Genomic DNA, 23,411 nt, shown 5'->3' on the forward strand with positions numbered 1-23,411 from the left:
ATGTGGCTGATTACTGAATGAGGTCAGTTTGTTTTTCCCCCCAATATTTCTCACAGCAGGGCAACGTTCCCTCCAACAACATCACTGCCACTTTTTGGCTGTGTTTTTTTTAAAACTGATAATCACAATGAGGTCATTTTGTTTTTTTAATTTAACCAGTTTTTCTGCTCGGCCTGTTTGGAGATGTTAATACACATCTCTGGAACAGGTGGGCCTTAAACCTGGGCTTCCCACTCGAGAGGTGGGGATGCTGCTGCCACTGTGTCACAAAAGGCCCATAATGAGAAATTCTGAATGATAAAGGAGCCAGAGCAGAAACCGAGTTAATCTTTCTCCCGACATCCGGTCACCCAGGGTTCAGGCCTTTAGGTATTTGATAGCTCGTGGCTGGGAATGAGTTGGATTTTATCTCAGAGTTGGAAGGCAGTGCAGTTTGATTGCAGGAGCCTGAAGTTTGTGCAGTACCGTGTTTGATGCAGAGCTGAATTCACACCCATGCTGTTGTCAAGAACACTTGTTTCAAACACAGATGTAGCTGCCCTTCTCTCGTTTCATCTCTTCTGATTCCTCACAATTACCTTGAGTGCAGCTGAGTTTCCAGTTTATTGAAGTTTGACAGTGAGACTAGCTGGTGGGGACCAGCTGGGGGAGACTGGCTGGTTCCTGATGGCATGGATTAGTTGTGCCTGAGATGTATCAATGCTCTCATTCTCTTTCTCTCTCGATGCCTAAATATTGTCGTCATTCATGGAACTGATTGACACAACTCAGTGGGTGGAACTCCAGGAGCTGAAAGACGACAACTCGCACCAATAAAGCATTTTTACTGTAGTGAACCAACTGAAACACTTCACAGCAGCAAATGAGAAACAGAACTTGACACTGAGTTGTGGGTGACAGTGGTGGGAAGGGTGACCAAATGCTCAGTCAAAGAGGCAGATTTCAAAGAATATCTGAACGGAGGAGAGCAATGCAGGGAATCTATCCCAGTGAGGAGAGCTTTCCACAGCAAGGGGACAGGATGAAGTCACATAATCTTGCCTCCAATGAAAGTTCATGGAACTGATATTGAGAGTTAGGGTGAGGACCAATAGTCCACTGAGATTGGAAGAATCATTGAAACATGTTAAGTTCTCAATTGGTTTACAGGATGCTATTCCCCCCCTCCTCCAAAGTTGGGGTATATAGAACATGATGTCACGTTCTCAGACTAAGGGGGTTGGCTGCTTTTGATCAGAGGTTGGAAATGTGTGCACTGAGAGGGTGGTGAAACCTTTGAACTTTTTGATCAGAGGTGGCCATGCTCAGTTGCTGAGTGTATTCAAGGTGGGGTCTGATACGTGTTCAGGCACAAACCAACTGGGATGCTGCAGGAAGCGAAGAGATCAGCATCATCTTACTGATTCACAGAGCAGACTCCAAGGGAAAGACCGCCAATGTTATACTTCAGAAGATGACTCTGTTTAAACAGAATTCTTGTCCACACTTTTAATGAGAACTTTATTTTGGTTAGCCAGACTCCATAAAGCTCTGAAGGTCTGGCAGCATCTGTGGAGAGAAATCAGAATTAACCTTTCAGTTTTAAGGTAGCATCAGTCGACCTGAAACGTTAACTTTTGATTTCTCTCCACAGATGCTGCCAGACCTACTGAGTTTTTCCAGCAATTTCTGTTTTTGTCTGATTTAGAGCATCTGCAGTTCTTTCGGTTTCCATCCAACCCCTCACACACACCCACCCACTCACTCTGTCACTCTCACGTGCATACTCTCTTACACTGTCACACATACGCGCACTCTCACACTCTCTCTCGCACTCTCACACGCACAAACTCATTCACACTCCCGCGCGATCATGCGCACTCTCACGCACGTGAGCTTTCACCCACTCACTCACACTGTTGTGCACTTGCATGTTCTATCACACGCTCTCGCTCTCGAACTTGCTCTCACTCACAAGCTCCTAGTGTTTTTAGAAGTGACTCTTAAGTGATGAACCCTAATTATTTGATGGATCATCTGTTAGACCTTGTTAGATAATAAAGATATTTTCCATCTCTCTGTAATGTTGGCAGTTAGTTGTTGATTTGATGAGCAGTAATTTTCTGCTGCACTTTGTTATTGATGTGCTGATGTCGTTGTCAGGTATGACGTGGAACTGTTCCAGAGGATTGAGCACCTGATCGGGAAGAAGCTTCCAGCCTTCCCCACGCAGGAAGAGGAAGTGATGCTGCTGGTGGAGCGAGTGTCAGAAGCACAGCGATTCGCTCGCATGGTATGAAGACTTCTCATTTCAATCCCATGCTTGACAATACCATTGTATGTGTAAGGGAGGAGGGGGATAATCCAATCAATCAGCATTCCTCCGTCTAGGTCCCCTTAATCAGCTTTAGCCCAGACCTCTTAGATCTGTCTTCCCAGTGTAACTCAGATACAGGCATGGAGCCAGGTTTTAGTATTCCTGTTTTCCCATTGCCTACAATTGGTACCAAGCTCAGTATACAGTGCTTTGGCCTAAAGTTTTAATGTAAGGTCAACATTCTATTGAAGAGGCAAAAACCAAAGACTTATTACATGCTTGCTGTTAGGTTTGTTTTAACATGAGCATTGATTCTTCAATCTGCGGAGGAAGATATTGTGCCTCTTCTCGCTGTAGAGTCCTGATAATTAGGTGGAATGTCATGACCCTGCTCGAACAGCACTGATTCACTTTGTTCTGTGGTGAATTTCATCGCTCTGCCCTGGAAGAATGTTAACTTGTAAAAATATATCTTCAGCAACACAATTTTTCCAAAGCATGTTATCCTAAATAAGCCAAATCTCAAAGCTGCTGTAACTGTTTTGTGAAGAGTTTCGGTTGGGGCCTACATTGTTTAGGGCGAGTTTGGAAGTGGTTGCAATCCCACAGTGGAAGTGGTTTGGCTGACTGGAAGTTTCCATTGTGTAAATTATCTGCTCCTTATGAATTCTATCTGAATCATTGTTGTGTTAGACTCTTGTGCTGAACTGTAAGTTCACAGAGTTGACCATTCCAAATGAATGACTATAATAATTTTGCAGTTTGCAGCAGCTCCAATATATTTTTATAAGACAATGGAAACATTTTTTTTTAACTTCCCCCACCCCGGTACTGAGCACTCAGTTCAGGATGAGGTTTAATCCCTTGGCATCTGCTCAGTTTATCTTGCTTCCTGTAGCACTGCATTGAGCATGTGTTAAACGGATTGAAGAGGCAGGAAATTAGCCAAGTGTCCTTCCCTAATCACTACCTTGTGACTGCTGCTCGATGCTATGTCTGTGGATGTCAGGATTGGGCGTGATGGCTGATGCCTGTGAGCACGTGTCAGAATTCCATGTGTGAATGATCACAAGTGCGGGGTGCCTGAGGGTAGCTGGTGTCAGTGGAACTGAACCTCAGTAAGATGCAAAATCACAGAGATAGAGATAGAGATAGAGATAGAGATAGAGAGCATGGACTCTTGTTTGTCTGCAGCAACATTTGAGTGCTGACAGACAATTGAACCTTCTCCAGACCCTAGTGGGAAATCTCCAGTGAGCTTGGTAATTTGTGAAATCATTGTTTTTTTTCTCTAACAGCAGCCTTGGTATTCAGCTCTAGTGCCAAAGCAGAAATGCCGAGCTCTTTCTGGTTTGTGTAAATTGTGCCGGGCTGTAGACATTCTGGATTTGATCTAATTTAACTAGAACAACATCATCTGCAGTCCAAGCCAGTGGCAGCCATCCTGTCTGGCCCAGGCCGTCATATCCTACCTCAGCTGCTTCAGCCTCCGCTGCCTTTCCCACTCCGTTTACCACGTGCTGGGAAAGTTCATTCTGGGACGTGGTGTACACAGTGTCCATTATGTAATCTGGATCTGCCAGACGCCTTATTGGCACTCTGGTCAGGAGTCCTGCTGGTGAATTCATCCTCGATGAGACATTCCCCTGTTATAGATCATGCTGCTGTGCCAAATCAGGAATATCACAACATTTCTTCAACGGATTAGAATTTTTGTGACCAAGTAGCTAAAGCCACTTGTTTTAATTATTAGTTAAACCGTGAATCTGATTTGGTATTGGGAAGAGTGTTTGTGCATCTGAGGTATGTGTGTGTGCATTGTGCGTTGTTGTAGTGTTTACCCCTCAGTGGCAGATGATGGGTTTGTGTTGGATATCTCACAAGGCCGCCGGTGAAATTCATTCACTGATGAATGGGACAGCAATGGTCCAGTGGTTAGCGCTGTGGCAGAATGTTTTGTGATTTTCAGTGGGAATAAGATGTTATTTTTGATTGTGACAAACTTACAGAGCCTCTTCCCCCGCTACCCCCCCACAATATGAACAAGGGTTTGGGAACCAGCACAATGTGATTAAGGTTTGTGACATTGTTGGGACATTGCCATTTGTTGATGTTCATAGGAACTTGGGGGCACCTTTCATACCTGCTCAGGCACATGGGATAGAACGATGGGATTCGGTGTGAGGCTTGTGCCGTTTCATTGTCTTGTGCATCTTTCAGGATTGACCTTAATGAGTGGTGAATATTTGTGTCTCTTGGTAACTGATCAGAGGCTATGCTGACCAGAAAGTAACATCACAATTATGGGCAGTTTACCCACTGCTCACAGGCAGTGTGGCTGAAGCCATTTACCCGAGACAGTGTTCCATACTGGAACCAGTCGATGCATTAGGGTGTGTTGCAGATGTGACTGTTGGGGATCTAGGTGATTACTGTCACTCTGAATGTGTGTACTTGCAACAGGAACTGCGAGAGCAGGGAGACAAGAGGAAGCGCTCACGTGAAAATGCCGATGATGACACAGAAGAATCTTTGGGTATCAGACAAAAAGTACCAGGAGGTAAAGCAAGGAAAAGGCCACGTTAAAGAGCACAATGTGCTAAAATTCCTTTCAAATTGGATGTGACATTTATATATTATAAACTGGACTACAACTGAATTCTATCAGTTTGATGCATCTGTTTAGATATCTGTTGTGAAGACTATAACTGACGGACTAAACTGATGAGGATGTGTCCTTTATGATGACATGCTCCCATTTATCCAGCAACTCAATGTTCTCTTTATCCGATTCCATTTCCTTCAGTAAATAGCAGCAGATTCTGTTACTATTTAAAACAAATGCTCCACCTGCAAAGTGTCATTTGAGAAATGTTCAAAACTGTACAAGTTTTAAAAAATTTCTTAAATAAATGCTGCAAATTCTATCTTGTTGCCATTAATGCTTCCATGGTCTTTGGATGTGCCAGATACAATATTTATCCAGCAGTGAAATTAAATAACACATGAAAACTGGTGTCTGAGAGTTATCCTGCAGTCTGCTTCTCTTGTTTACAGACCCTTTTATGGCTGCTTGCCTCCTTATCTCTGCAAATTCCCCCAGCCCTATCTGCTGCTCCTGCCTGACTTGGATCTCTTCTTGCTGGTGTCTTTGACCACTTTGCCCCATTCTCTTGATTTTTCTTTCTAAACAATTGCCTTTCCCACAGCAAGATCTTTGTGTACCCCACCTCTTCAGTCACCCCCCTGAGCCCCACTGCCCACTCCCAGTAATACCATAAGCTTTGGAAACAGAAGCAGGCCTTCAGCCCATCAAGACTCTTCCACCATTCAATGAGATCACGACTGATCTGATAAACGTCAGCTCCACTTTCCTGACTTTTCTCCACTCAAATAATATTCAGCTCCTCAATTCTTCCTGCCAAAGTGCATAACCTCACATTTTCCCACATTATATTCCATCTGCCAATAAAATGCCTCAATCAATGGGGGCACAAATCAGGAAGGATATTTGTTTAGTTGCAGGCAGTTTGGTAAATTTCCCCAACTGCTGTCCTTGCCCACTGCAGATGCAGGGAAGCCAATGTGTACATGGAGTTGGAGCCAGGTTCTGCCTCACCGAGCCGCCCACACTTGGTGAGCAACTGAGACCAGTGTTCAAACCGCTTGAATGTAATATCCTGACAGGCACAGACAATTTGGAAAGATCTGCCAGTATTTCTGCTCCTCTTGTCTTCATCTCAGCTCCGTCATTATGTCTTTATCCAACTTGGCCTTTGTGCCTGCAGCACTCTATCAAAACGTTCCCTTTGGAAGTGTGTTCCACATTCCTACTGTACCCTGTGTAAAGATGGTTCTCCTGAAATTCCTTAATGGATTTAGGAGTGACCATCTTATTCCAAGCTTCCAGTTCTGGATTCCTGCCACAACCTAAGACAGTTTATCCACGTTGCCCTTTATTGCCTCTCTCTTTGGTTTACCCCACCTCTTTTTGGAGAGAGGTGTCCCAGCTGGTTGATATGCTGCTGATGGCTAGCCCTCTCAGGTCTGGTCAATAAATGATTGGAGGGTAATAGCCCTGAAGAGGTGTGGTTGGTGGGCGTAGGGTCTTCAGGATGATAACTTGGTTGATGAAAGGGGAGTTACACAATGGAACATTAATAACTGTGAACATGACTCTGTCAGGAGCACAAGTGATGGGAACTTGTCGTGATCTTGTCAAATGAACTGTATGGAATGAGCTGCCAGAGGAAGTGGTGGAGGCTGGTACAATTGCAACATTTAAAAGGCATTTGGATGGGTATATGAATAGGAAGGGTTTGGAGGGATATGGGCCAGGTGCTGGCAGGTGGGACTAGATTGGGTTGGGATATCTTGTCAGCATGGACGGGTTGGACCGAAGGGACTGTTTCCATACTGTCCATCTCTATGACTCTATAAATGCATTTGTTGAAAGAACAAGCAATCCAGAATAAAAGTGAATTACTTTTGTTTATTTTTATTGTTATCATATACAGACATCAGAAACTACAGCCTTTTGCTTAACAAAATAAGAAAATAAATTGCAATTATTTAAGCACAGTATCTTCAGGTACAACAAAGCAGTGATTGATTGTTACTGTCATGTGAAATTAATTTAACTAAAGACACTTGCCTCCCCTTGTCTGATCCACTCCTCCCCCACCTCCAACCCTGCTCCAAAACACTTACTCACTTCATTGAGAATGTCTTACTCCTCCAAACATTGTTGGACCATTTTCAAACAGGAAAAAAGTTTCATTTGTAAACCTTTTCCCAAGCATTTTATCCTCTGAACTGTTTTAACGTGTGATGGAAATGAGGATTGATACCAACAACAATAACCCTCCTGACTGGAATATGTTTAGTTTCTTTTTGGAAGGTAGAAGATTGAAGATGACCATCTTTTGCAGCCTTGGATCATAGCTTCTGAGAGAAAAAAATTCAAAACTTCATTCCATTAAATTTCTGCAAAACTTTAAAATTGGAACAAAAGTGATTTTCAAAGCCAGTGGCAGGGTTAGTTCTGAAACAACATTCTGATTCTCCTTGTCTGACATGAGTGTTCATTTCCACAACATGGAGACAATTTGCAACAACAGCAAATATTAATTTACAAAAGAAAGCCTAAAATTCAGCTATGATACAACTGTACAGTCAATATTGCGGTTTGGAGCAATGAAGGGACTAAGTGCCTTTAGTGTTTAAATTATAATACATCTGTGCCTTAGACAAAAGTAAACATTAGTGTTGAGTTATGAGAGATGTGGGACAGTGTGATGGAACCCAGTCAACTCAGTCACCGAGGCTGCACGGCGTGTGGGCTAGTTGGATCTCCGCCTGTGTGACATTATTGCATAAAGACTTGTGTTGGTATATTATTGCACAAAGTAATTGTAATGTGAATCTCCTCTTGGCTGCAAATTTAACAGTGGTTAATCTGTTTATTTCCTTTAATGCAGCAGCCAAAGAGGTTTGACAGAAATATAAATGTTTGGTGCAATAATTGAGTACCTGCTCAATTAGAACTTGCTCTTCTCCCGATGAAGGCATTGACTGGATATAACAGCTCACTCTCCAGCGTGTACGTTTACACCACACAGAATATATTCACAGTGACTCAAGCATATTCCTCTTTAAAGAACTTCTTTCACTTTAAATCTTTTTGTTTTAATCGATTCGATCTGATTGTTACGGAATAATCCCTCAATTTCCCATTTGACCTCCTCCTGACTGAGATCTCAGTGTTTCTGGTTGATGGGTTGGAGATAACCTTGTTGGCCTTTGATACAAGGGTGTGGGGATGGATTATTGGAAGAAGTAGAATAATGTAATTACTTTTTATATGAAGTTTATTTTAGCTGAATATAGAAAGCATTACATTTCCTGTTGAAATCAAACATAAGCAGGTTAGGTCCAACACAGGTGCTCTATATTATGAACGCTGCTTCTATTCATGGTGAATAATGTTAATCATATTCGCAGAGAAAAATTAATTTATATGTAAGCTGCTCTGTTCCCTTTGACAGGGACCATGTAAGAAGTCCATTCCTGTTAATAACAGTAGGGACTGACCCAAATCTTTTCATGTAGACTTCAACTTGCAGCTGGAGAGGTTAGACTGATAATCCGATCCCCTGGGGTGAAGCTCTGTTGAATAGCTGCCACAGAGAATAGAATGTTGAAGAAAAGGTTTTCTTGAGATGTTTTATTCCCCCTTTTTAAGACAATGTGAGCAAAAACAATGAGGTGAGGTAGACTCAGAACCTTGGATAGAATATTTCAGTTTTCCTTAATTATTTGTAAAACTAGCAGCATTGAAGGAAAAATGAAGATGGAAAAGGAGCAATTGTATTTGGGGAATAAAATCAGGCATGTCAAGGATCTGGAGATAATTCAGAGAAACAGGGTGGTACATTCAAGTGGAAGGCTTCATTGCAGGGAACGTGAGCTAAGTAAGTTTGGGTAAGGAGGGAACTCCGTGGAAGTGAGTAGGGAATGAGTTAGTAATAAAAGACAGTCGAAAGGGGGTGAACAGATATGTGTTTGGGGGGGGGCTGCGGGGGGAATCTTATTGAGATCTGTGGCAAAGTTTGATTAATCTTTAAGCTGGTGGGAAGCTTTTTGTCTGTTGGCTGTACTGAGGACCTTTTGAACCATGTTATGAGCAGCAGAACTAGATTGAAATACACTACTGAAGCTCTTCCTAAATTCTTGAGCAGCATTGCAAATTATGCAGCTTGATCAACTGTCTCTGACATTTTGTGTGGTGTAAAGTACTTTGATGTTAATAATGTTTCTGTCTGACTGTGTCATTATTAATAGTATCCAAAGTATTGTATGTAGGCGTTCTGAAATCCAATTCTGTCAGCCAGGTAGTCACAGGGATAGTAGGACTCGCATATCTCCCTGCGCTTCTCGTATGGTGTCTTATAATAATATTCACGGTGCCTGCAATTAAAACAGATTAACATTAACATAATAAAGAGCCCGAAGGTTTAATCCTTAAGACAACTAGAATCTGGTTTGGATAGGCTGACAGAGTGCTCTCTGAATTGAGCATGAGTTTGGATTTTCCAGATTAATTATTTCACAGAAATAACCCCAGGGTCTGAATTGTTGGGTTCAAACCCCACTTCAGTAAGAATCAAAGTCATTGTCTGGCTGAGGAGTCCTTTCAGGAGAATTTCAACAATTTGTGGAGTGTGGGGGAACAGAGATATGAGATTTAATTGGGAAGTGTATTGGATAGGTTTGTTGGTGAAATCCATTCATAGTGTCACAGAATTTGCCTGATTGTTAGGATTATAATGGCATGGAAGAGGCCATTCAGCCATCAAGTCAATACCAGCTCTTGGAAGTGTAAGCCAATTAGTTGTACTGTCCCACTCTGCCTCCCAGCTTTATTTCCAGAGCACTTCCCCAGATTTGCCTGAGATTTCCCAGGAATTGGTGTTACAGATGGTCAGTGCCACAGAGTTCAACAGCTGGAAGGGTGTGGGGAGTGGACGAGGTGTTGGGATCTCGGGGTGGGTAGGTTAGGCGAGGTTGTTCACCTTTCCCTCCCCATTTCAGCTGTTGTCGCTAATTAAACACAGTTGCTCCAGAACATTGACCTAACGAGAGATGTATCCTGATTAATTCTTTGATTTGTAAAGGGATATATAGTGAGAGTCTCTCAGACATGACACTGAGGTGTAAATATGGGCTGTATGTTCTTTGGATGTTGACTCTTGGCAACAGGTGTTGGAGTGAAAGCAGTGAGGTGAAGTACTGTGTTTAAAATGGCAGCACTGTTGTAATTCTGAACTGACTGACTTGCCGTGCCCATTGCCAACAGTGACCTGGCACAGGCCAGTAAACAAACTGCAGCCACTTCATTCCTCAGCAGATGGACTGCACGTTTTTGGGAGGTGATCAGAGACATTCTTGAGGTGAGCAAGGCAGTGTTTCTGGGGGCAAGCCAAGGTAAGTGTTCCACACAGCTCCCAGTTTCCAAGAAGCAGCTTTGGAGCGTGTCCTGCCCACCGTCCACCCAAACAATGCCCAGTGACCAGGAACACTCACCCGGGAAATGGGGATTCGGAGAAGTGAGAATGTGACACTGCTGCTCTCATCCTCACAGGTGATTCCCTCACTGTGACATTTTAGAAACCAGCAGCTATTGTTAATGATGCCTCAGTTTAAATCAAATTAAATGGCCTCAGTTTTTTAAAAACTTTGAGCCTGCTGGTCAATGATTAGTCCTACCTCTAGTGCAAATACCCAGCATGTATCTCTATGTCTTCATTGTGAGCTCCCTGTCTGTATTCGTCTATGTTGTCCTGGTCAAAACCTCCATATTTTCACCACTTAATCCGTTGACCACTGACGAATGCTGGTCTCCCAAAGTTTACAATGTAAAACCTCAACTCTCTCTCTCCCCCCCCCCCCCCCCCATTTTAAATAGCCCTCTGGTCTCTTCCTTTCTCATTTTCAGAGCCAGACTCTCCTCCAAAACCTCAATTCCACCCACTTGACAGCCTCTCAGCTTTTTGGATTTTACGTAGATACATGCAAAATAAGAGGACCAGGCCATTCAGCCCTTAGAGTCTGTTCTGTCATTCAATATGATCATAGCTGATTGTCCTACTCTGATCCCCCTTGTACAGCCTGGAGTCCCCTCCTAAAATCAACTCCACTTCAGTCTCTCTCCTTTAATTCTCCTCTAACCTTACCAAACCTTTGGCCATCTCTCCTCATCTCAGACTGTCTCTGTTGCCAACGTCCTGGATGTGAAGCATTTTCACACATCAGTGATAAACATTTGGTGCTGAGTGCAGTGGAGTCCTGTGCGGGTACATCATTACAAACAACCCATTGAGGTAAGAACTAATTGAATGACCTTTCATAGTATTCCCGAATTGACCTCCTGGACCTCTTCACAACAGAATCAGCTTCATGTTTTTCAAGAAAAGGACCTGGAACAAAAGTTGTGGCAATGACAGCAATATGAGAAAATGGAGGGCTGGAGAGTCAAAGTGTTATCAAACCCTGCACACTACGCTCTCCTACAGCCCATTCCGCACGTTCTTTGATTAACAATATTTATAATTTTAAAAAGGCAGTCTTTATTTATTTTTAAAATTGACAAACCTTTCCTGTTGCTGCAATTGCTTTCTGATAAACCTGGAAAAATCAGTTCATTGCGCTTTGCCAGAAACCAGGTGCTGGTGGATGCACAGATTTGAATCTGAGGGCAGGGATGGTCACCAGGAACATATAGGCTGGGAAGGGGGGGGGTGGTCTGGGTGGGAATTGGAACATGGGTCATGGGGGACTGGTCGAATTGGGAGTGGGGGTGGTTGCTGGGCTTGGAAGGAGCTAGACATTTGGGAAGTGGGGGCTGTTGGGTGAGTTGGGGCTCGGGGAGCTATGGGAGCAGGGTCCATGGTCGGCAAAGGATCCCACTGATTCAATTCATCTCTCACAGGATAGGACTGTCTGCTTCCTGGGGCCGAATTGAACTGTTCTCAACAACAGCGAACACTGACTGTCTGGCTCAGGGAGGAATTTATCCAAAATTGGGAGACTACTGGCTGCAATTCATTGTCTCCTCCCAATAAAACACTCTCCTTGTTGACATTCTTCCGTTCGGTGGTTTTACATTTTCAAAGGCCATTATATCGCAACAGCTGGGAGCCAGATGTTGGTTCTTCCACTAGAAACCATTAAACTGTGAGAGCAGTCAGCATTCAATAGAAATCATTTAATAAATCTCATCTGTCAACCTGGCAATAAAGAGCGAGTTGACACCCCTTAAGCATCCTCTGAAGGTTAGCAGTGAGATTCCCCTCTCAGTTGCTGCAGCAGTTCGGCCTGTTTCTGTCCCTAGTGTATGGCTTTCAGCTTGGGCACTGACTGGGCCTCAAACCACGACCTAGTGGAGTCACTCAGCCAGGGATCTCATCATGATCGCTGGGCTCCTTTGGCCTGGGAACCATTTGCAGATGGATCCGGGTGAGTGTCTGATTTTAGAATGTTAATGGCTGAACTGGTTCCCAGACAAATTGATGTGGAGGAAAGAGAGAAGTGTTGAATTGGGAAGGGAAGGTGAAAAAATGTAGATCAGGCACAATGATCACCAGGAGAGCGACATCTGAATTCTGCACAACATAAAAGGACCCAGTGTCTTTGGGCCTGTTTCTTTGGCCATGTCCTATTTCATTTGATTCTGAATCAACAGTTGAAAGATGGGAGTTGCCAATAAGATTATGTTCTAAAATAACAGCATGAACGTTGTACTCTGACCTGTTTTAAGTTTTTTGTGGGTCAGTCATTGGGTAAACCAGGACTTGTCTCACTTACCTCAGTATTGCTGTCCAACTCTGCAAGAGCAGTGGATTGGGATTAAGAAATTACTGAGTGCATTGTGACAGTATACGAACCACTAACATGGCAGTATCTGTGACTCACCATTTTCATGAGGGAATTAACGCTGTTACAGAGAGCAATCAGCTCAGGGTAGCCGGGATAGACAAAATGGTTTGGGTAGGAAGCTTCAGACTGTCACGTTCAACACAGCTGAAGGCATAGCCTCCAATGACAGAACAATGCTAATGAGTATTGCTCGGGAGGCCAGGATTGGCAGAACAAATGATAAACACAGGCAGCAACTGCGGATCATCTTTAACATTAATATATAACATGGGAACCTAATTATCGGAGCTGAGATTATCCCTCAGCCACACTCTCTGGCCTCCTGGATCTTCAGATACAGGAACAGTGAGCTGACCCCTGACTCCGGGCTCTGAGCTTTGACCTTCAAGCCAAGGCCAATGGATCCAAACAGATTCCCAACCATTAGTACAGTTGTCAATAGATTACTCAGCAATGATTGTTAGAAACTGGGACAGATTAAAATAGAAATATTGATACCTTGAGCCTCCGAGTGACTCGCTCTTTGTGCAGAATCTAGAACAGAAAGAAGAGAATTTCACAGGAGAGTCTCTGTGTCCCGTTATCAGAATAGGTTTAAACCTGTCCCTCCTGTTTTAATGAAATTTAAATCTGTAATTGTGACATGTTGTTGAAAGATGGGGATAAATACCTTTAGTATCAGGCGCACTCTCATTCTCCGCTGAGTCTGAAACAGAGGGAACAGGATTTTAGTTTCAAGACCACATGTCCCGATATCCAAATGGTTTTCAATGATCCCCCTCCCACTGTAAACCCACCCCCCACACTCAGCACTTGGACAGTGGACAGTTCCTGGTGTGAGTTGAAGCAGAATGACAGAGCATTGAGAACATGGAACCAATGAACTGCTGTGTGCTGGTGTTTCTCCTCAACAAGAGCATCCTCCCATATTTCTTTACCTCACAGACTTCACATTCCCTTCCATTACTGTCAGCACCCTCCATTCCCTACTGGACTTTTCTGCAATTGTCGAACAGTTATACCCAAGATCTGGGCTCCCATTGAACGGGAAGGAGTTTCTCTCTGTGAACCCGGTCAAACATGAGTTTTTATTGTAATGGCCTGTGTCAGGGACTAATCCTCAATCATCTGTCTCCCAGTGAAATGATCCTGAACCTGTTCAGTCTATGTTGATTGTTCTAACCTCCCAGTTCAAGGATTACCCTGGGGAATGGACACTGTGTGCTCTCCAATGCCTCTATTTCTCTGGGGAACATGGAGATGGGGACTGTGTGCAGATGATACCTGGGGCCTGACCACCAATTCCTCATGGGACACCAGGGATGGGCAATAAATACTGGGCTGAAAATGTGTTGCTGGAAAAGCGCAGCAGGTCAGGCAGCATCCATGGAACAGGAGAATCGACGTTTCGGGCATAAGCCCTTCTTCAGGAATGAGGAAAGTTTGTCCAGCAGGCTAAGATAAAAGGTAGGGAGGAGCGACTTGGGGGAGGGGCGTCGGAAATGTGATAGGTGGAAAGAGGTCAAGGTGAGGGTGATAGGTCAGACTGGGGTGGGGGCGGAGAGGTCAGGAAGAAGATTGCAGGTTAGGAAGGCGGTGCTGAATTCGATGGATTTGACTGAGACAGGGTGGGGGGAGGGGAAATGAGGAAACTGGTAAAATCCGAGTTGATCCCTTGTGATTGGAGGGTTCCTAGGCGGAAGATGAGGCGTTCTTCCTCCAACCGTCGTTTTGTTGTGGTCTGACGATGGAGGAGTCCAAAGACCTGCATATCCTTGGTGGAGTGGGAGGGGGAATTGAAATGTTGAGCCACAGGGTGGTTGGGTTGGTTGGTCCGGGTGTCCCAGAGGTGTTCTCTGAAACGCTCCGCAAGTAGCCGGCCTGTCTCCCCAATATAGAGGAGGCCACATCGGGTGCAGAGGATGCAATAGATAATGTGTGTGGAGGTGCAGGTGAATCTGTGGCGGATATGGAAGTTTCCTTTGGGGCCTTGGAGGGAGGTGAGGGGGGAGGTGTGGGCGCAAGTCTTGCACCTCCTGCGGTTGCAGGGGAAGGTGCCGGGAGTGGAGGGTGGGTTGGTGGGGGGTGTGGATCTGACGAGGGAGTCACGGAGGGAGTGGTCTTTACGGAATGCTGATAGGGGAGGGGAGGGAAATATATCCTTGGTGGTGGGGTCCGTTTGGAGGTGGCGGAAATGACGGCGGATGATGCGCTGTACATGGAGATTGGTGGGGTGGTAGGTGAGGACCAGTGGGGTTCTGTCCTGGTGGCGGTTGGAGGGGCGGGGTTCAAGGGCGGAGGAGCGGGAAGTGGAAGAGATGCGGTGGAGGGCATCGTCGACCACGTCGGGGGGGAAATTGTGATCCTTGAAAAAGAAGGCCATCTGGGTTGTGCGTTTTTGGAACTGGTCCTCCTGGGAGCAGATGCGGCGGAGTCGAAGGAATTGGGAGAATGGGATGGCGTTTTTACAGGGGGCAGGATGGGAGGATGTGTAGTCCAGGTAGCTGTGGGAGTTGGTCGGTTTGTAGTAGATGTCCGTGTTGATTCGGTCGCCTGAGATAGAAATAGAAAGGTCGAGGAAGGGGAGGGAGGAATCTGAGACTGTCCAGGTGAATTTGAGGTCGGGGTGGACCTCAAATTCACCTCAAATTTCCACAGTCTGAAATTCCATCTAATTTCTGACACTAAATTGTTCTGTAAATGGTGACCAACAGTGATCCCAATGTGGAACATCATCTCTCACATTGCCACCAGTCTGTGTAACATGCTTTTACCCCCCACTCTGTGTTTGCTGTTTTGTAACCAGCTTGCTCTCCATCCTGCTCCTTGTCCCCTGCCTCCACATGTATTTGAATCATTTCAATAAAGAGCTTGTTAATCCTCATGGACCCAGCTCCCATATATTAGCCCAGTCAATAACGCCCCACACAGAGAGATCTACAAACCATCATCTCGTCCTGAAGCGATCACTTTGATTTTCCTTTCACTGCTTTCTTTGGAATCTGAAATGGAAATGGGTTTTTGATGATCAAATGGAAAATGAGTGTGAATGTTCACAACTGAAAAGAGTGTCCCTGTCACATGCTGCTTTTTGCTCACACTCACACATTGCAGCAGCCACTGGATGGCTCAGCTCACCATGAGCCGCATTCCCATCACAAGGAAACTGCAGGTTGAATCCCAGAGTCTCCAGTGTGAGTGTGAGTCTCACTTCCTGCCCGGGACTGAGACTGTCCTGAACCCACATTCCCTGGTCTCCTGGCTGTTCCGATACAGGAACAGTGAGCTGAGTACGGACTCTGGGCTCTGAGCTATGGCTTTCCATCCAAGGCCAATGAATCCAAACAGGTTCCCAGAATCATTAGTGCAATCATCACAAGATAATTCAGCAGGGATTGTTAGAAACAGGGACAGATTAAAATAGAAATATTGACACTTTGAGCCTCTGAGTGAGTTGTTCTTTGTGCAGAATCTGGAAGAGAATTTCACAGGAGAGCCTCTGTGTTCCATTATAAGTGTAGTTTTAAACCTATCTTTCCTGTTTCAATGATATTTAAATCTGTAACTGTGAGATGTTGTTGAAAGATGGGAATACGTACCTTCGGTATCAGGTGCACTTTCATTCTCCGCTGAGTCTGAAACAGAGGGAACAGGATTTCAGTTTCCAGACAACACATTCCAATATCTGAATGGGTTTCAATGAGCCCCGTCCCACTGCAAATATCCCCACAGTCTTCACTTGGGTAGGGTACAGCTCCAGATATGGGTTGAAGCTGAATATGAGATCATTACTTAATACATGTAACACCTTTTTTCCAAAATTAATGGAGCCTAAGAGCAGGGGGTTAGAAGACAGTATCTTAGCATCTGTCCGAGGGAAATTGTTGGAAGTAATTCATTAAAACAGTACGTCCCGAAAGGTCAGAATAATGCCAGCAGTGTTACTGTGTACATGGAGGATATGCAGCCCATTGTGTCTGCACACCTCTCCAAATGACCAGCATGGCTTCAAGTCCTTCTCCTGCCTTTTCCCATTCACCTCACACATTCTTCTCTATTTTAGTTATCATCCACTGAATGTTTTAGGGCGAGACACCAAAGTCTTGACACGTTTAACAAATTAATTGGGGTGTATTGAGGGAGAACCATGTGCTGCGGATAATGGGGAGGTGCTGGATGTGCTGTTACTGGGATTTTACAGGAAGATGATAAGCTGTAACATCAAAGGTCATTGTGGAAAATAAATGCCCATGATGGGGGATCACATGGTGGTGCAGTGGTTAGCACTGCTGTCTCACAGCATCAAGGATCCAGGTTTGATTCGGGCTTTGGGTGACTGTGTGGAGTCTGCACATTTCCCCCATGTCTGCGTGGGTTTCTGCCGGCTGCTCCAGTTCCCTCCCACAGTCCAGTGCTGTGCAGACCTGGAAAATTAGCTGATGTAAATACAGGGATCGCCTGGGATGCACTTCAGAGGGTGTGTACAGAACTGTTGGACCAAATGGCCTCTTTCTGCACTCTAGGGATTCTATGATTCAATGTCAGACACATCAATGTCAAACAAGAAAGAGAGGCCCGTCATAAATGGGTAATTTCAGATTGGTATGATGTAATGATGAGTGGTAAGAACAGGGATCAGTGCTGGAACCTGAATTTTTTATAATTTTTAGAAAAGACTTGGATGGAGGGAGGGATGAGATGGTGATGAAATTTGCTGCTGAGTTAAAAATTTTTGAGAGGGATTTGCAAAATGGATGTGACAAAGGAAGAGGTTCGTAAATGTGCAAAGAGCAGACATATTATTGTAAGTAGGTAGGGGAAACCCTAAATGAGTTTTTTGTTTCTGTCTTTACTAAAGAAAAGGACCTTGTAGTGAATGAAACCATGAAGAGCAGGTAAGCTTGCTGGAACGGATAGAGATTGAGGAAGCTAATGTGCTGAAAAGTTTGACAAACATTAAGATTGACAAGTCACCAGTGCCTAACCAGATTTGTCCTCGGCTGCTTTGGGAAGCGAGAAGTGTGATTGCTTCGCCGCTTGCGAAGATCTTTGCATCCTCGCTCTTCACCGGAGTTATACCTGAGGACTGGAGGGAGGCAAATGTAATTCCTCCGTTCAAGAAAGGAAATAGGGAAATCCCTGGCAATTACAGACCAGTCAGTCTCACGTCTGTCGTCTGCACGGTGTTAGAGAGGATTCTGAGGGATAGGATTTATGACCATCTGGAAGAGCATGGCTTGATTAAAGGCAGTCAGCACGGCTTTGTGAGGGGCAGGTCATGCCTCACAAATCTTACTGAGTTCTTTGAGGATGTTACTAGACAAGTTGATGAGGGTCGAACGGTGGATGTGGTGTATATGGACTTCAGCAAGGCATTTGATAAGGTTCCCCATAGTAGGCTTGTTCAGAAGGTCAGGAGGAATGGGATACAGGGAAATTTAGCTGTCTGGATACAGAATTGGCTGGTCGACAGAAGACAGCGAGTGGTAGTGGAAGGAAAGTATTCTGCCTGGAAGTCAGTGGTGAGTGGTGTTCCACAGGGCTCTGTTCTTGGCCCACTACTATTTGTAATTTTTATTAATGACTTGGATGAGGGGATTGAAGGATGGGTCAGCATGTTTGCAGATGACACAAAGGGTTGGAGGTGTCGTTGACAATATAGAGGACTGTTGTAGGCTGCAGCAGGACATTGACAGGATGCAGAGCTGGGCTGAGAGGTGGCAGATGGAGTTCAACCTGGATAAATGCGAAGTGATGCATTTTGGAAGGTCGAATTTGAAAGCTGAGTACAGGATTAAAGACAGGATTCTTGGCAGTGTGGAGGAACAGCGGGATCTTGGTGTGCAGGTACATAGATCCCTTAAAATTGCCACCCAAGTGGACAGGGTTGTTAAGAAAGCATATGGTGTTTTGGCTTTCATTAACAGGGGGATTGAGTTTAAGAGTTGTGAGATTTTGTTGCAGCTCTATAAAACTTTGGTTAGACCGGACTTGGAATACTGCGTCCAGTTCTGGTCACCCTATTATAGGAAAGATGTGGATGCTTTGGAGGGGGTTCAGAGGAGGTTTACCAGGATGCTGCCTAGACTGGAGGGCTTATCTTATGAAGAGAGGTTGACTGAGCTTGGACTTTTTCATTGGAAAAAAGAAGGTAGAGAGGGGACCTAATTGAGGTGTACAAGATAATGAGAGGCATAGATAGAATTGATAGCCCTTTTTCCCAGGGCAGAAATTGTTAACATAGTTTTAAGCTGTTTGGCGGAAAGTATAGAGGGGATGTCAGAGGTGGGTTCTTTACGCAGAGAGTTGTGAGAGCATGGAATGCGTTGCCAGCAGCAGTTGTGGAAGCAAGATCATTGGGGACATTTAAGAGACTGCTGGACATGCATATGGTCACAGAAATTTGAGGGTTCGTACATTAGGTTTACCTTACATGGTAAGGCACAACATCGTGGGCTGAAGGGCCTGTTCTGTGCTGTACTGTTCCATGTTCTATATTCTAAATGGAGCATATTTGGGAAAATCTGAAATCATCCATTGTGGCAGAAAAAATATGAAAAAAGAACATGATGTAGATGGTGAGAGATTGCAGAGCTCTGAGCTGCAGAGGGATCTGAGTGTCCGTGTGGATAAATCAAAAAGATGCTGGTGCGGCAGTACGGCAAGCAATTAGGAAAGACGACAGAATGTCCTCCTCATTTATTGTAAGAGAAATTGAACACAAATGTCAGGTTAAAGTCCAAAATATATTGGAGAAACTCAGCATGTCTGGTAGTATCTGTGGAGAGAGAAACAGAGCTAAAGTGTTGAGTCCAGTCTGACTGTTCTCCAGAACTCAATTTCCCTCAATTCTATTTCTCTATCCATAACTGCAGTCAGACCTGCTGAGTTTCTCCAGGAATTTCTATTTGCTGTTTTGTAACCAGCTTGCCCTCCATCCTGCTCCTTGTTCCCTGCCTCCATGTGTATTTGAATCATTTCAATAAAGAGCTTGTTCATCCTCATGGACCCAGCTCCCATATATTAGCCCAGTCAATAACACCCCACACAGAGAGATCGACAAACCATCATCTCGTCCTGAAAGGATCACTTTGATTTTCCTTTCACTGCTTTCTTTGGAATCTGAAATGGAAACGGGTTTTTGATGATCAAATGGAAAATGAGTGTGAAATGTTCACAATTGAAAAGAATGTCCCTGTCACACGTTGCTTTTTGCTCACACTCACACATTGCAGCAGCCACTGAATGGCTCAGCTCACCATGAGCTGCATTCCCATCACTCGAAGGGCCAGCTCAGGGTTGGATTGGGGTCAGCTCATTTCACCAGGAGACTGTGGGTTCAATCCCAGTGTCTCCAGGGTGAGTGTGAGTTTCTTACTGCCCGGGGTGAGCCTGTCCCTAAGATGGTTTTTCAGATACAGGAACAGTGAGCCAAGCACTGATTCGAGGCTTTGAGCTTTGGCTTTCCATTCTTTGAGCTTTGGAAGCATTAGCAGTGATTGATAGTAACAGGGAGAGATTAAAATAGAAACATCGATACCATGAGCCTCTGAGTTAATCGTTATTTGTGCAGAATCTCAGAAGAGAATTTCAGTTCCCTAATCCCAGGAGAGCCTCTGGGGCCCATTATCAGAATTGGTTTAAACCTGCCCCATCTGTTTTAATCTATTTAAATCTGTAACTGTAATGTGTTGTTGAAAGATGGGGAAAAGTACCTTTAGTATCAGGCCCACTTTCATTCTCTGCTGAGTCTGAAACAGAGAGAACAGGATTTCAGTTACCAGACCGCACAATCCGATATCTGAATGGTTTTCAATGATCTCCCCCTCACCCACCCCTCCCAACACTGCAAACTGACCCCACACTCAGCACTCGGGCAGGGGGCAGCTCTTGATATGAGTTGAAGCTGAATATCAGACCATTACTTAGTGAATGTAACTCTACTATTCCAAAATTAATGGATCCTGAGAGCAGAAACGTAGAGGACCCAATTGAATTCTCTGATCCAATGTAGGAGGTAACATACTGGCATCGATATATGTTTGGCTCAGGAAGTTGAAATATAGTGCCAATGTAAATGGGTCATTTCAGGTTGGTATAATGTAATGATGAGTGGTATACCACAAGGATCAGTGATGGAACCTCAACTTTTCACAATTTTTAGAAACGACTTGGATGGAGGGAGGGATGAGATGGTGATGAAATTTGCTGCTGAGTTAAAAGCGTTTAGGAAAGGGAGTCATGGAATGAACATAACAAAGGAAGTTACAAATCACACAACACCAGGTTATGGTCCAACAGGTTTGTTTGGAAGCACTAGCTTTCAGCATGTTGCTCCTTCATCACTGACACCTGAAGAACAACCACCTGATGAAGGAGCAGTGCTCCGAAAGCTAGTGCTTCCAAATAAACCTGTTGGACTATAACCTGGTGTTGTGTGATTTGTAACTTTGTCCACCCCAGTGCAGCAGGGTTCTGAGATACAGAGGGATCTAAGTGTCGATGTGGATAAATCAAAAAATGATGGTGCGATGGTGCAGCAGGTAAATAGGAAAGAGAACACAATGTTCTCGGGAAAGGTGAAGGGAATTGAGCATAAATGTCTGGATAAATACCAAAACTTATTGGAGAAACTCAGCAGGTCTGGCACATTCCGTGGAGCAATAAACAAAGCAGAATGTGTTGAAACCCATCGGAGTGTTCTTCATTATCCTATTTCCCTCAATTCTATTTCTCTGTCCATAACTGTTGTCAGACCTGCTGAGTTTCTCCAGGAATTTCTATTTGCTGTTTTGTAACCAGCTTGCTCTCCATCCTGTTCCTTGTCCCCTGCCTCCACGTGTATTTAGATTACTTTAGATTACTTACAGCGTGGAAACAGGCCCTTCGGCCCAACAGGTCCACACCGTCCCTTCGAAGCGCAACCCACCCAGACCCCCTACATTTTACCCCTTCACCTAACACTACGGGCAATTTAGCATGGCCAATTCACCTAAACTGCACATTTTTGGATTCTGGGAGGAAACCGAAGCACCCGGAGGAAACTCACGCTGACTCCCATGCAGAATTATTTCAATAAAGAACTTGTTGATCCTCATGGACCCAGCTTCCATATATTAGCCCAGTCAGTAATGCCCCACACAGAGAGATCTACAAACCATCATCTCGTCCTGAAGCGATCACTTTGATTTTCCTTTCATTGCTTTCTTTGGAATCTGAAATGGAAATGTGTTTTTGATGATCAAATGGAAAATGAGTGTGAAATGTTCAGAATTGAAAAGTGTGTCCCTGTCACATGTTGCTTTTTGCTCACACTCACACATTGCAGCAGCCACTGAATGGCTCAGCTCACCATGAACAGCATTCCCATCGCTTGAAGGGACAGTTCAGGGTTAGATTGGGGTCGGCTCATTTCACCAAGAAATTGCGGGTGAGGTAGAGTCTTACTTAAAGTTTACACTCAGATTTTTTAGGGAATGTGTGTAATTCATTTTCCTCCAGCTTAAAGCCGAACCCCTCATTCCCTTTATCCTGAAATCTCTGAATCCTGGAAATCCCTCTCTCCCGAACTGCACTGAGTGGTCCCAAGCCACATCTTAAAATATATAAAGCTGGAGAAATTCCTAGGACTGGATCAGGTGTTACCCAGAACTCTGTGGAATGCTCAGGAAGTGATTGCTGATCCCCTTGCTGGGATACTTGTATGATTGATAGTCATGTGTAAGATGCCGGAAGACTGCTGGCTGGGTATCGTACTGCCATCGTTTAAGAAATGTGGTAAGGAAATGCCAGGAAACTATAGACCGGTGAGCCTGATGTCAGTGGTGGATGGGTTATTGGAGGGCTCCTGAGGGACAGGATTTACATGTATTTGGAAATGCAAGAACTGACTAGAACGAGTTCACATGGCTTTGTGCATGGGAAATCATATCTCACTAACTCAAATGAGTTTTTGAAGAAGTGACAAAGAAGATTGATGAAGGCAGAGCGGGAGATGTTGTCTGTATGAAGATCAGTAAGGCATTTGACAAGGTTCCATATGATAGACTGGCTAGCAAGGTTGGATCACAAGGAAATCTAGCCATTTTGATATAAAATTGGTTTGAAGGTAGGAGACAGACGGTGGTGATGGAAAGTGAGGCCAACAGCGTGGGTTCAATTCCTCCACCAGCTGAGGGGACCAAGTAGGTGCCTCCCTCTCAACGTCTCCAACTGCCTTCGGTATGTTGGCTCTCAGTTTAAAGCACCTCCAGTCGTCTCTCTGTAATGAGCGAGTAGCCCTTTTGGGTCCTCTGGGATTATGGCAACCTCCCCAATAATATAATCTCAAACGTTACTGCAATATGAATTTTATGCACATTCTGGCTCCCCCCCACAGTCTGAAATTCCATCTAATTTCTGACACTAAACTGTTCTGTAAATGGTGACCAACAGTGATCCCAATGTGGAACATCATCTCTCACATTGACACCAGTCTGTGTAACGTGCTTTTACCCCCCACTCTGTGTTTGCTGTTTTGAAACCAGCTTGTTCTCCATCCTGCTCCTTGTCCCCTGCCTCCACGTGTATTTGAATCATTTCAATAAAGAGCTTGTTAATCCTCATGGACCCAGCTCCCATATATTAGCCCAGTCAATCACTTTGATTTTCCTTTCTTTGCTTTCTTTGGAATCTGAAA

At 44.5% G+C, this 23,411-nt stretch overlaps 2 protein-coding genes across 8 annotated transcripts in view; one reads left to right on the forward strand and one right to left on the reverse strand.

Moving 5' to 3' along the window:
• Positions 1–5,312, forward strand: part of ddx47 (DEAD (Asp-Glu-Ala-Asp) box polypeptide 47) — a 39,864-nt gene extending 34,552 nt beyond the window's left edge. The window contains exons 11-12 of one of the 2 annotated variants that reach the window (XR_015752553.1): positions 2,143–2,272; positions 4,760–4,899. Coding sequence is in view for 1 of the 2 variants with exons in the window: in XM_043679430.2 (XP_043535365.1) it covers positions 2,143–2,272; positions 4,760–4,882 (253 nt within the window). In the remaining variant the exon portion in view is untranslated. Of the gene's footprint in view, positions 1–2,142; positions 2,273–4,759 lie in introns of both variants that reach the window. The other variant, XM_043679430.2, reaches the window with a different exon arrangement.
• Positions 5,313–6,768: 1,456 nt separating this feature from the next.
• Positions 6,769–23,411, reverse strand: part of LOC122542090 (uncharacterized) — a 164,394-nt gene continuing 147,751 nt past the window's right edge. For all 6 annotated transcript variants that reach the window (XM_087978196.1, XM_087978195.1, XM_087978201.1 and 3 more), the window contains 9 exons: positions 21,892–21,948; positions 20,449–20,484; positions 19,799–19,855; positions 16,333–16,368; positions 15,679–15,735; positions 13,404–13,439; positions 13,232–13,267; positions 11,199–11,274; positions 6,769–9,265 (listed from right to left, as the gene is read on the reverse strand). In XM_087978196.1, the coding sequence (XP_087834322.1) occupies positions 9,133–9,265; positions 11,199–11,274; positions 13,232–13,267; positions 13,404–13,439; positions 15,679–15,735; positions 16,333–16,368; positions 19,799–19,855; positions 20,449–20,484; positions 21,892–21,948 (524 nt within the window). In that variant the 3' untranslated portion in view covers positions 6,769–9,132. The remainder of the gene's footprint in view (positions 9,266–11,198; positions 11,275–13,231; positions 13,268–13,403; positions 13,440–15,678; positions 15,736–16,332; positions 16,369–19,798; positions 19,856–20,448; positions 20,485–21,891; positions 21,949–23,411) is intronic.

This window comes from Chiloscyllium plagiosum, unplaced genomic scaffold (genome assembly GCF_037043375.1).
Source record: "Chiloscyllium plagiosum isolate Xiang-an unplaced genomic scaffold, Cpla_swu_hap1 HiC_scaffold_33, whole genome shotgun sequence".
NCBI classification, from domain to species: domain Eukaryota; kingdom Metazoa; phylum Chordata; class Chondrichthyes; order Orectolobiformes; family Hemiscylliidae; genus Chiloscyllium; species Chiloscyllium plagiosum.